The sequence below is a fragment of the Lagenorhynchus albirostris genome, chromosome 1 (assembly GCF_949774975.1).
Source record: "Lagenorhynchus albirostris chromosome 1, mLagAlb1.1, whole genome shotgun sequence".
Lineage (NCBI taxonomy): Eukaryota > Metazoa > Chordata > Mammalia > Artiodactyla > Delphinidae > Lagenorhynchus > Lagenorhynchus albirostris.
The window spans coordinates 38,692,282-38,707,217 of NC_083095.1; the positions used below are offsets into that span (position 1 = coordinate 38,692,282).

Sequence of the window (14,936 nt, forward strand, 5' to 3'; positions counted from 1 at the left end):
AATGAAATTAGGTAATTGTGTCTCCTGCAATGTTCTATTCCATACATGGTACAACTTAATTCTATCCAAATTTGCCTAATGCTAATACTTTTAGTGGTTGGAAAATGGTGATAGTAATGATTTTCCATATAGTGTTTTATCAGAGAAAGGTACTCACCCACACTACATACACAAAAATAACCTGTACAAATCATAGACATAAATATCAATAAGTTTTTATATATGTATATACCATGTAACTGCTACCTAGATCAAGATAAAAACACTTTTATCACCCCAGAAGGCTCATCCCACGCCATGTCCAGGCAATTACTGTCCCCTCCCTACTCCAAATAAACCACTATTTAAAAAATTGAGATATAATTCACATATCATAAAATTCACCATTTTAAAATGTATAATTCAGTAGTTTTTAGTAGATGCACATGGTTGTGTAACCGTCACCACTCTCCATAACATTTTCATCACCCCGAAAAGAAACTTCATCCCCATTCGCAGTAACTTATTCTGTTATCCCCTCTCCCAAGCCCTTGGAAAGGACTAATCTACTCTCTGTCTCTATAAATTTGCTAATTCTGGACATTTCGTATAAGTGGAATCATATGATATGTGGTCTTTTGTGACTGGTTTATTTCACTTAGCATGTTTTCAAGATTCATCCATGTTATAGCATGTATCACTACTTCATTTCTTTTTAGTGACTGAATAATATTCCCTTGTATGAATTTACCACATTTTGATTATCCATTCATCCGTTGATGGGCATTTGAGTTGTTTCCTGTAACCACTATTTTGATGCTAAACTTCACATAAGTGGAATTATACAGTATATATGTAGTATTCACTTATATGGATATATCAAAATTTCTCTCATCATTCTACGGCTGATGGACACGAGGGTTGCTTCTAAGTTTGGGCTGTTATGAATAAAGATGTTACGAAATTTTTGTACCTGTCTCTCTTCTTTTTTTTTTTTGTGGTACGTGGGCCTCTCACTGCTGTGGCCTCTCTCGTTGTGGAGCACAGGCTCCAGACGCGCAGGCTCAGCGGCCATGGCTCACGGGCCCAGCCGCTCCGCGGCATGTGGGATCTTCCTGGACCGGGGCATGAACCCACGTCCCCTGCATCGGCAGGTGGACTTTCAACCACTGCACCACCAGGGAAGCCCTGTACCTGTCTTTTCATGAACATATTTACAGACTTCTGTAGTATATATACATAGGAATGAAATTGATGGGTTGTAGTATTGGTAGAAGTTTGGTTTTATTAGAAATTGTCAAAGAGTCTTGGAAGTGGTTGTACTATTTGACATTCCCACTAGAATGGGATAGTCCAGTTAACTATCTGATAACTGATAGTCCAGTTGCTCCACATGTTCTCCAGGACTTAGTATATTGTCAGCCTTTTACATTTAGCCATTGCGGCGTGTGTGTATTGGTATCTAATTGTGGTTTTAATTTGCATTTCCGCATACTTAATGGTTTTGAACACCTTTAAAAGTCATATTATCTGTATAGATAATCTCTTGTAAATTGCCCAACTCTTTTTAAATTTTTTAAAATTAGGTTTTCTGCCTATATCCTATTGATTTGTAGAAGTTTTTCATGTTATCTGAAATCTGACTCCTTTGTAAGATACATGTATTACAAATATATTCTTTCAATCTAAGGCTTATATTTCATTTTCTTAACTTTGAAAATTATATTTATTGTACGTGCTTTTAAAAATTAGTTTTAATATAGTCTGTATGTTGTTTCTTATAATTTACTTATGCATGAAATACTGCCATAGAAAATCTAGGGGGAGTAGGTGAGCATGTAAATATTCAAGTAACTATACTCTTTTGTCTATTCCAGTTGTCCCAGAGAGCTAAATTCCTGAGACATGTTACGAATAGTGAAGGGTATAATTTACAAGGAAGCTTTGTCTGATATTGCTATCCCATTTCAACTATACAAAATAACATAACAGGCTTTATTCAATAAGAACATATTGATCAGGGTCTAGTCTATAAATGTCGACATATTGGGAGAGTGAGTGGAAGAGCTTGGTGTTCTTTGAAAGATATCTGGTTTTATAGTACATAGACACACATAAACACTGTTATATATACTGTATCTGTCATCTGTATATGACAGAGTTGTGAAAAAATGTTTCAATATGATCTCAGTTGTTCAAACATTGGGATTTTGTTTTATTTTATTTATTCTTCTGCTTAATAATTTCCTAATCTTTTCAAGACAACTTAAATTTCTAGCTGTTATTTTTTGTATGCTTGATTTTATCCACCTGGTTACACACATGCACACATATATGGAATTATTTGGAATTAGAAGCAATATAAATAATCAACCCACATATCTTTTGCTTCATTTACTACTCATGACTTCTTTTGACTACCTTCACTTTCTACAGTTTATATTAAATTACATAAATATATTAAATTACATTAAGTAATTTGAAAGAGACCCGATGCATATCTTTAGGAACTGAATGGTAGGTTGAGACATGAACATTCATAGTCACAATCATTCTGGAAATAATTGTCACTACTGATTTAGTGGTTCCAATTTCTGTATCATTCATTTTCTTTGGATAATACCCATCTGTTTGAAAGTAACTTTTTTAAAAAATGAAAGTTATATAATTTAAGGTGCATAACATGATGATTTGATTACATATACATAGTGAAATGATTACTGCAGTCAACCTGATTAACATATCCATCTTCTCACATAGTTACTATTTATGTTTGTGTGGTTTTAAAAGTAAACTTTAAAAGCTAGAAATTGTCATACTGAGTGAAGTTAAGTCAGAGAAAGACAAATATCATGTGATATCACTCATATGTGGCATCTAAAATAAGGGTACAAATTAACTTATCTACAAAGCAGATAGTTACAAATATAGAAAACAAACTTATGGTTACCAGGGGAAAGGGGGTGTGAGGGATAAATTGGGAGGTTGAGATTGACATACACACACTACTATATATAAAATAGATAACTAATAAGGACCTACTGTATGGCACAGGGAACTCCACTCAATGCTCTGTAATGACCTATATGGGAATAGAATCTAAAGAAGAGTGTATATATGTATATGTATAATTGATTCATTTTGCTGTACAGCAGAAACTAATACAGCATTGTAAATCAACTATACTCTATAAATATTCATTTAAATAAATAAATAGATAAATAAAGGGATCAATTGCATATACCCACTCTTTTTTAGATTCTTTTCCCATATAGGTCATATCCATGTGGAAAGAACATACAGAACATATTCATGTTTTTTCCAGGCATTAATCAACTTTGCCCTTCCAAAGTAACTCATCTGTTGGCTTCAAGAACCGTATATTGATTTTGCCAGTTGCTGCGCTTTATATAAATGGACTTATGTAGAGAATACTCTTTCATGTCAGGCTCTTTTTTAACCAACATTATGTTGTTGAGATTCAGGTATGTTATGTGTAGTTGTTTCTTCTTTCATTCTTGTTGCTGAGTAGCAGTCCATTGTGTGAATATGCCACAATGTATTTATCTATTCTAATGTTTATGGATCTTCAGGTACTTTTCAGTTTGGAGCTATTACGAATAGTGCTGCTACACTTGTTCATATGGTTTTGTCCATATATATAGACATTTCTGTTGAGTGTATACCTACAAGTTGAATTGTCGGATGTTAAGGTATTTTATATATATATATATATATATATATATATAGCTTCTGTCACCAGGTAATAGAAGTACTAATTCACTTCCACCCACAATATAAGAGAGGAACTCATTCTTTTAGAGATGCTGGGAGCATCATTTGTCATAGATGACTTTTAAAAAGATCATGTTCAGATTGTTTCTAGGATGGTTTCCAATCTTCTGCATAATTAATCAAATTACTTTTAAAGTATAATTTTAGAAAATATTTTCACATGTGTAAAAGTGTTCTTATTTAGTCAAATATATGCACATATAAAAATACAGACATGAGATAGAGAATAGAGAACAATTGAAACTCTAAATTTCATCAGAGCCCTACCTTTGGAAAGTTAGTAGCCCCAAACAGCAGCTTTAACAAGTTAAAAAATTGGTAACAACTGCTATTTGTTTCTTTTCACTGCTCACTCTACTAGAAAACCAAGATCATGAAAAACTTGGTAGAATTGGTTTTCTGTGTTTTTTAAACAAAAACCTTAGGTCTCACTTTTGTATATGAAGTCTAGTCACAGGAAATTTATCTGTAAAGTGAAACCTATGTATTTTAATCTATAATCTCTCACTGGTTAGAGCAGTCTTCTGTCACTAAATATGACCTTTTACTTTTAAAAAATGGAAGTTAATTTACTTTGGTTTTATTTCATTACATGGTTCTGAGCTAATTCTCTAGAGGTTTTGATACCCCCAGAAATTGGCAGACTAACATCCAGACAGCTGCTCTCTCTTGGTCCACATGGCTGCCAGGCTATAGTTAAAAATAATAATAATAAGGTGAGCTTTCTTTTCTTCTTATAAAATGAATGAGAATTGAATTCCTGTAGAGAACACTACTCCACTTGTTGGCAGTCTTGAACTCCTCATTCCCAGGAACGATTGTAAAAATGTTTTATGTACAAATGTCACTTGCCTGACATTTTCCACTAATTTTCACTAACTTAATACCCACTCAGTTGGATTGGTGAGCAGTGATTAATTAGCAATGCATAGCAATTGCATGAAAGGGAGCAGAAATTTTGAAGAATGTCAGTGATGACTTCAGTGCCTATCAAAATGTCATCAATGTATTTATTCCATTGCCCTAAGAAAACTGGATCATCTTCACTAATCAGTTATTACTAAAGATAGCTGATGCTATATTATTCCTGATACAGGATTTTATAGATAAACAGCAAAATATTTTAGAGCCGTAAGAGACCTCAAGAGGGAGCCTTGTTTAGTTCACTACCTTCAGGCACTTAAAATACAATTATTCCCATTTTCACACTAGAAATTTGTTGTAGATTGATTAGAAGTGGTCCATCTGTGGTCACTGAACTAGGGAGTAGTGGTAGGAAACCACCTCCACTAAGACTGAAGTGTTCCAGCCTCTGTCTCATTTCACTATACAGTTCTTTTGTTTCAGGTGAAATTGCCATTTGTTTCTCTTTCAAATGAAAATGGGAGATTTCAGAGAGAGATTATTAAAATCATGTAAGATACTCTCATATACTACCAGTCAAAGTGTAATTTGGTACAAGTTGTTTGGGAAGCAATTTGGCAAGAGCCTTAAAAATGTTTTTATACATTGCTCACTAATTTTACTTCTAAAAACACTGTCCTTAGACAACCAGATATAGGTACAGGGTATTTGTTATGACTTGATTTATGAAAGGTAAAACTGAAAATCTCAATATCCAGTTATAATGCAATGCTTAAGTGAATTGTGTTATAATGATATTAGGGATTCTTATGCAATGATTCAAATTTTGTTTTTAAATCAATATTTCATGGCATGGGAAATGATTATAATATGACATTGAGTGATTATAGCATGAAATAAAACTTTAGAGACTCAAGTTTTATGAAAATGCTATATACATATATAAATATGTATAAATAATGAAGACATTTTATTTTCTTTTATAGTTTTTTGATTTCCCATGTTTTGTATAATGAGTGTTAAAATACATTTTAAAGTATGTTCAAAGAATGAATAAAAGAGGATAAACCTTCTTCCTTTGACTCTAGTCAAGCATTTCCTTAGAGAATCTTGATTTAACTTCTTGGTTTCTAATTAAAGTATATAGGCTCACTCTTCTTCTAAGCTTCCTCTAAGCACTAATACCATAATGGATGAAAGTGATGGGGGAAGGAATCTACCTGAGTGACATTTATCAAATGTTCTCTCTATGCTAATATCTAGTTCAGATCCTTTCAAGATATACACTACAACTTACATATAAAATAAGATGACTTCCCTTTGGCAAATAGTAATGGATAAATAAATAATTTGTCAGTGAATCCTCATGTCTTTACTGACACATTCTATATGCATTATATTTACTGGAGCTAAAATGAAAGGTTTTAGTTATAAATGGAAACAAATTTGCAAAGAATTTTGTAGTACACTAAGAACGAGAAAACATCAGAAAGTGACAGATGTTATATTTTATTGCTGGTTGAGCTTCACTCAGGAGCATGGCTTAAGGGCTGGTACTCAACAGTTTTGGATTTTGCTAGTAATTTATCGAGAGCCCTTGAGCAAATCACATAACCTTTATGTTATATATATTTGCATTTTCTGTAAAATGGGGCATTGGACTAGGAACAGTAATTTTTCAAGCTTTTCCTGTCTGGAAGCTCCAGGGAGTCAGGCACCATGAGAATTTTAGCTCATGGATCTGGAGGGCCTGTATAGTAGCCAGCATGTAACTAGCATATAACCAGAGCTCAGTAGCTATGAGTTAAATCAATGAATGTGACCTCTGGAGCCCTGTCTAGGAGTCTGCTTTTCCGTCAGAGTTTCATCCAGCATAATTCTGCTTGTATCTGCTTTACATATTGAGCATAAGGTGAGATTTCATTAAAAAAGTAAAAGATAATTTTATTGCTGTAAATAAAATTTTGAAATCTCTAGGACAAAGTCCTTTCAACTCTGTGATAATTTAATGTTACTACAATGTGCTATTATTTAAAAATACAAATCACAACACCTTTATTCTCATTTTCCCCTTCTGTACAATACCAAATTCTATGATAGAGCTGTATATAAGTTGTATTTATGACACAGTGAGAGTTGGTCTGTTTTTTTTGATGGATGAATCAGAGGTGACTAGACAGAGAAGGAGATGATGGGGTATGCCAGTCAAAAGGAACAGCATGTGTAAAGGCAAACAGCCATGAGCAATCATGGCAACTTTAGAGAGGTGACAAATATCATGTGACTGGGATGCAGGGTTGAAGGAAGGTAATAAGGGTTGTGGCTGGAGGAGGCTCCCACCATAAAGAGCCTTGTATGCTTGCTTAGAACTTGAGCTTTATCTGGTGGGGAAGCAAGCTTTCAGATTTTTAAGAAAGTGAGATAACATGATTATGTTCTATTAAAAGAGTTCTCTATAAGGACCTACCATATAGCACAGAAAACTCTACTGAATACTCTGTCATGGCCTATATGGGAAAAGAATCTAAAAAAAAAAGAGTCGTATGTATATGTATAACAGATTCACTTTGTTATATACCTGAAATTAACACATTGTAAGTCAACTATACTCCAATAAAATTTTTTTAGAAAAAGGGGTTCTCTAGTCTCAGTGGGTTTTTTTAGGTATTTTTTTATAATTAATTTTTATTGGAATATAGTTTGCTTTACAATGTTGTGTTAGTTTTTGCTGTACAGCAAAGTGAATCAGTTATACATACACATATATCTACTCTTTTTAGATTATTTTCCCATATAGGTCATTACAGAGTATTGAGTAGAGTTCCCTGTGCTATACAGTAGGTTCTTATTAGTTACCTATTTTATATATAGTAGAGTATATATGTCAATCCTAATATCCCAATTTATCCCTCCTTCCCCCCACCTTCCCCCCTTGGTACCATAAGTTTGTTTTCTACATCTGTGACTTGATTTCTGTTTTGTAAATAGGTTCGTTTGTACCATTTTTTTAGATTCCACATATAAGCAATATCATATGATGCTTGTCTTTCTCCGTCTGACTTACTTCACTCAGTATGACAATCTCTAGGTCCATCCATGTTGCTGCAAATGGCATTTTGTTCTTTTTTATGGCTGAGTAATATTCCATTTTGGGGTGTGTGTGTGTGTGTGTGTGTGTGTGTGTGTGTGTGTGTATGTGTGTGTATACACACATACACACACACACACACATCTTCTTTATCCCTTCCTCTGTCAATGGAAGGGAAGAAAAAAGACCTACAAAAACCCAAACAATTAAGAAAATGGCAATAGGCACACATATATCAATAATTACCTTAAATGTAAATGGATTAAATGCTCCAACCAAAAGACACAGACTGGCTGAGTTGATACAAAAACAAGACCTGTATATATGCTGTCTCCAAGAGACCCACTTCAGACCTAGGGACACATACCGACTGAATGTGAGGGGATGGAAAAAGCTATTCCATGCAAATGGAAATCAAAAGAAAGCTGGAGTAGCAATTCTCATATCAGACAAAATAAACTTTAAAGACTATTACAGGAGACAAAGAAGGACACTACATGATGATCAAGCAATCAATCCAAGAAGAAGATATAACAATTGTAAATATTTATGCACCCAACATAGGAGCACCTCAATATATAAGGCAAATGCTAACAGCCATAAAAGGGGAAATTGACAGTAACACAATAAAGAGTGTGGGACTTTAAAACCCACTTAGACCAATGGGCAGATCATCCAGACAGGAAATTAATAGGGAAGCACAAGCCTTAAATGACACATTAGACCAGATAGACTTAATTGATATCTATAGGACATTCCATCTAAAAGCAGCAGAATACATTTTCTTCTCAAGTGCACAGGGAGCATTCGCCAGGATAGATCACATCTTGGGCCACAAATCAAGCCTCGGTAAATTTAAGAAAATTGAAATCATATCAAGCATCTTTTCTGACCACAAAACTATGAGATTAGAAATCAGTTACAGGAAGAAAAAAACTGTGAAAAACACAAACACATGGAGGCTAAACAGTATGTTACTAAACAACCAATGGATCACTGAAGAAATCAAAACGAAATCAAAAAACACCTAGAGACAAGCAACAATGAGAACATGACAATCCAAAACCTGTGGGACGCAGCAAAAGCAGCTCTAAGAGGGAAGTTTATAGCAGTACAATCTTACCTCAGGAAACAGGAAAAATCTCAAATAAACAACCTTACATCTAAAGCAACTGGGAAAAGAAGAACAAACAAAACCTAAATTTAGTAGATGGAAAGAAATAATAAAGATTAGAGCAGAAATAAATGAAATAGAGACAAAGAAAGCAGTAGCAAAGATCAATGAAACTAAAAGCTGGTTCTTTGAGAAAATAAGCAAAATTGATAAACCTTTAGCCATATGCCTCAAGAAAAAAAGGGAGAGGACTCAAATCAGTAAAATCAGAAATGAAAAGGGAGAAGTTACAACTGACACCACAGAAATATAAAGGATCATAAGAGACTACTACAAACAACTGTATTCCAATAAAATGGACAACCTAGAGTAAATGCACAAATTCTTAGAAAGGTACAACCTTCCAAGACTGAACCAGGAAGAAAAAGAAAATATGAACAGACCAATCACAAGTACTGAAATTGAAACTGTGATTTAAAAATTCCAACAGGACTTCCCTGGTGGCGTAGTGGTTGAGAGTCCGCCTGCCGATGCAGGGAACACGGGTTCGTGCCCCGGTCCGGGAAGATCCCACGTGCCGCGGAGCGGCTGGGCCCATGAGCCATGGCCGCTGAGCCTGTGCATCTGGAGCCTGTGCTCCGCAACGGGAAAGGCCATGACAGTGAGAGGCCCCGCGTACCGCAAAAAAAAAAAAAAAAAAATTCCAACAAACAAAAGTCCAGGACTACATGGCTTCACAGCTAATTCTATCAAACATTTAGAGAAGAGTTAACACCTATCCTTGTGAAATTCTTCCAGAAAATTTCAGAGGAAGGAACACTCCCAAGCTCATTCTATGAAACCAGACAAAGATCTCACAAAAAAAGAAAATTATAGGACAATATCACTGATGAACATAGACACAAAAATTCTCAACAAAATATTAGCAAACCGAATCCAACAACACATTAAAAGGATCATACACCATGATCAAGTGGGATTCATCCCAGGGATGCAGTGATTCTTCAATATATGTAAATCAATCAGTGTGATACACTACATTAACTGAAAAATAAAGACCATATGATCATCTCAGTAGATGCAGAAAAAGCTTTTGACAAAATTCAACACCCATTTATGATAAAAACACTCCAGAAAGTGGGCATAGAGGGAACCTACCTCAACATAATAAAGGTCATATACAGCAACCCACAGCAAACATCATTCTCAATGGTGAAAAACTGAAAGCATTTCCTCTAAGATCAGGATCTAGTGTCAGTGTTGAGGTTAGATCTTTGGAGCCTAAGGGGTATCTATTATGATACCTCTTGATCTTGGGTTTAATGAAACTGGCATCATAAATACGCAAAAATTTTTCTTTTTCAGACCATGGCATTCTTCCTTTTTTTCACACTTGGCTTGCAGAATTCTAAAAACGACCCCTTATATACAGCCATAGCTCTTCCAAAGAGAAAACTTATTGTCTTAATTAAGAGTCTACTTTGATTTATTTCTATCCTGACATGATGAGGGGATAAATAATCAACTTGGGAGTCAAATAAAAGAGGTCACTTTTAACTGAATATGTTCTACTGAAATTCAATTTCATTTGTTTATAACTATGAGCTATCCAATGGGGAATATACCAGCGAGAGGTTGGATATGACATTCAATGCAGAGTACGTTGAAACTGGGACCAATGGACCAGGTGTGAGAGTCATCTTGCATGATAACTTTATTCTATCACTTAAAACTAAATTTTGCCTTGCTTAAGACACTTATTAGGGCTTTCATTTACAGAAAGAATAACACTATACTCATATTTTGATGACAGACACATCGTGATAGAGCACATGCTCTATATACGGATGGGGAAGGAGCTTGCCACTAGGGGTGACTTTGGTCTATTTAACACTTAGTTTTAATTTGTCACTCTATGACGTCTGGACTTTAGTATATACCTTGAATCAAAATAATGAGGCAATGTCTTAAGGAAAGTGAAAAAAAAGGAAAGATGCACTTAAAATGCAATAAAAATCCTCTTTTGATATGCCACTAAACAGAATATTGCTAACACTGGAAGATTTCATTTGCAGCATGAATCTTGAAAGAAATAATTAAAAGGGCATAAAATGACTATTACCAAAATGAATCTAAAACAATGAAAATTCTGTAATGTAAATGGGATAGAAATAGATTGATCCGTTTTCCCATTAAGCTATTCAGTGCAATGTTTATGCGTGTGTGTATGTATTTTAAAATTGCTTTTATGTTTTTTGCTTTCTAGCACCAGTTTCATTTTCAACTTGAGGAAAATATAATATTAACATTAGTTAAAGCTTAAAATGTATTCAGGCTCATGCTGAAATACTTTCTTAATTCTGCTTGGAACCTCATCAAACAGCCAGGAAACAGAATTCAGGCAGGAGTGGAAAATGAAATAAAAAGAGCAAACTGCTTTTTTAGAGAACTAAAAAAACCAGTAAATTTTGTAGGAATACTCGTGTTCAGTAGGGAAAATAAAAACTAGCCTTTCTTTAACTTTTGCCATGTGCAAGACTAAATTGGGCTAACTGAAGTTCTTTCATTTAATTCCTACAATGAACCTATGAAATAAACACTATCATCCCATTTCGCAGATGGGGTTTAGAGTCGTTAAATAACTTGCCTTAGGTTACAGAGGCAATAAGTGGTAGATTTGCACCCAGACCCACGTCCTCTTGAGGTTGATCTTTTATGGTACCTCTAAGTCATAAGTAATGACTTCCAGGCAGCATATGCTTCCATGTCACCTTGGCCATGTCATAGCACTTTTCTCACTGTATTATAGTTGTCTCTTTACATGCCTACCTCCCCCTACTTCATGGTTACCTCCCTCAAAGCAAAGAGCATCTTATTTATCTTTCTAGTTCCAGGAATTTAATGCAGTGGCACGCCCCATAGTAGAAGCCCAATAAGTGCTTATTGAATGACTAATATTGTCAGAAGTCACTAAAAGTTAATATAGTAAAAAAAGTTATATTATTATGGAAAATAACTGATGTGGAAAGTGCCAATTGCTTCTATATCCCTGTTAGGTGTTCCTTTCCTTAAAGATGAACTCTTTCAGAAAGATAGGTGAGCTGATTGTACTGCATATAGGAATTCAAAGGAGTAAGAAAAAAATCCACAAAGATGCTTAAGTGGTGTGAGATAGTATCACACTACTAGGAGAGGTTAAGGGGAGGGATATTGAAATCATTTAATGAACGGTCTTTACATTTATCATGGGCTCGTCTTCTACACATGGAAGCAACCAGCTTTTCATTTCAAACAGAAATTTCCTTTTCATTGATAGTGAACCCCTAATAAAAGGAAAGTCAGGGGATATTCCAAGCCTTAGGTAATTTTTTAAAGCTTAAAATGCAATTAGTACAGGGAAGAAAACCATTTTATATGAAAACATTATTCAATATAACTTAGTGAGGAAAAATCAACTTAGACTTCAGCTTGAGGGATTCTAATTCTATCAAAGAAAAACATTTCTGATTATAAGGAATAGTTTACCAAGGGAGTTTGGAGAGGATTCTATGTGAATTTGCACATGCATCTTTAAATTGGGCAGTCCTGACTTCTATAATCATATCTTGCTTGATGATGCTCTGATGGTAATGTGAGGATAATGTCCATTTTAATCTGGGTCTTTAATTGCCCTGTCTGAAAGCTACAGGGAATAAAAGTTCTGTACCCCTATCTCTCTAAGCATGTTTCTGCCATTTGTTCCCTCTTCTAAAGGATACTTAGAGCTTATTCTGCTGTTGCTTTCAGCAGTCTTTAGGAGTCAAAGACCCGAATGAGCAAGGGCTGCCATGCAACATGATGTGCCCACCTTGCCGTCATTGACATTGCCAGTTGCCTAAGCCCTACAGAAGGCTGGTGAATATTCTTTCCACTCCCTGAGCATGAATTCATTAGTAAAATGAAAATACGTATTTCAGAGTGAAGAAAACACATTGAGAGTGGAGTTATATCAGCCATGTCAAATTGCATGTCATGTTGCAAGGGTGCTTTTGTTGTCTTATAACTGGTTAATACGAATCCATCTCCAATGTGTAGTAAAAATCCATTATCCTGAATTTTGATTTAGTTATGAAAAACTTCTAAAACAGCAACGAGACTAAAATGAATGTTAATGACCTATCTTAGTTGGCATTTTGATGACATTATATTAAATATTTTTCTGAGACACTTCCTGGCCATTTTAAGACTCTGTTGTCTCTATGGTGAGATCCATACCCCCTCAGAGCTTTAGTACATGGTGCTGTATTGTAATAGCCCCTATGCTCATCAGCCCATGGATTTTTATATCTTTCAGAGCAGAGCTGTGTCTTGTTACCGTTTCCCACAATACACTGTTTTGCAGACTGTGTCATAGTCAATAAGTATGTTAGATTTCTGAAATAGTCCCTCTCTATTTTCTTCTCACTTATGCATCTCTCACTTTCTTCAGGTCCTCTCCATCTGTCCCAAGGACATGAGAGCTGATATCTGTGTTCATCTAAACCGGAAGGTTTTTAATGAGCATCCTGCTTTTCGATTGGCCAGCGACGGGTGTCTGCGCGCCTTGGCGGTAGAGTTTCAAACTATTCACTGTGCTCCTGGGGACCTCATTTACCATGCTGGAGAAAGTGTGGATGCCCTCTGCTTTGTGGTGTCAGGATCCTTGGAAGTCATCCAGGATGATGAGGTGGTGGCTATTTTAGGTACTGTGAACTTTCCTAACGTAGTAGCAAACGTGTAACCGGTTTAGAGATTTTTACTTCTCAGGTTTCTAAAGAGAAATTTCCTTTGCTTGGTGGCTTTGGAAATGGGGTCACTAATGAGATGATGAATCTCAGTGAAAACTAGTAATTCCGTTTCAGCAGAGAACATCAGTATTGGTCATAGCTTAATGGGCTGCATGAGGGTTTGATCAAACTTTCTTTGGCAACATAGAACAGTGCCTTTTAGACTGGAGGTGATCGCAGCCTAAGGTGGCTGCATCTCCATGTTGGTAAGTGTGCAAATGGCTTGTGAAATGATTGTCAGTGTAGTAACCTGAGTGTTAGTCTCAGAGGGACAATAGAACCCGTGTAGTTTGACATTTCCTTTTAGAGATGTATAAATTGAGGCCCAGAAACTTTAGTGACTGGCCCAGCTAGTTAGTAAATGAGTTAGGACTTGAGTACAGATCATCTTACTCTAAACCTCTGCGCTTCCTCACAGTGGACCTAAGTAGTGAGCTGAAAGTGATGAGGAGGTACATGAATTTGAGCCATTATATTGGAATAATCACAATGCAAGTAAACTTAGGTTTTTAAAGCTGGTTTTGTCCATCTACATTTATGAATCAGTGAAGTTATTCAGCTAATAATAAATTTGTTCTAAAATTCAGAGACCTGGTAGATACTTGCACTGATGACAAAAGGCAGTGACAGAACATGTGAGTGACAAAATTTTTAAAAATTACATGTTTGGGGACAGTGTAACCCATTTTACATTTTATCTTGGTAAAAAAATTGCTAAATGATATTTTAGGTCATTTTCTGCTCAAATATCTGCAGCATGAAGTCCACATAGATAAAAGAAGGAAGCAATAAAGAGGTCAGAGGAGAATCATTTCTTGTGTTTTTTCAAGTAAAATAAGCTAGAATTGCAGGATGTCAACTCCCTTTTGATCACATTTTTCATGGCTTGTATCTCATGAAAAATGAGCTCTATTTTAAACTATTGGATTTTTTAGCTACTGAGGTCAACCTACCATAGCTTAAATGCCACTTATTCTCATAAGTAAAGACTGACTGATGTGTTTTAGAAACTGCAAAAGCAAAATCCAGCCCCCAAATAAAGGACTGATTTCAAAAAACACAATTAATTGAAAAAGACAGAATTGAGAATTGAGAAACAATGACTCTTCATAGGAAAATAAAGTAAAATTTTTATTGTTCAGTAAAATTTGTACGGGTTACAGAAAATGATTCAGTGTTGCAAATGACTGAACACTATTGTCTGTAACCCTTTTCTTAACTGTTGAGAAATAATATATTTATGCATAAATTTCTTTTAGAAACTTTTTATTTTTGATTTTTTTTTTTGCAA

At 35.1% G+C, this 14,936-nt stretch overlaps 1 protein-coding gene across 1 annotated transcript in view; it reads left to right on the forward strand.

Moving 5' to 3' along the window:
- The window catches only part of KCNH5 (potassium voltage-gated channel subfamily H member 5), a 323,612-nt gene that overhangs the window by 242,929 nt on the left and 65,747 nt on the right, over window positions 1-14,936 (forward strand). The window contains exon 9 of the mRNA XM_060166885.1: window positions 13,309-13,561. Coding sequence (XP_060022868.1) covers window positions 13,309-13,561 — 253 coding nt within the window. The remainder of the gene's footprint in view (window positions 1-13,308; window positions 13,562-14,936) is intronic.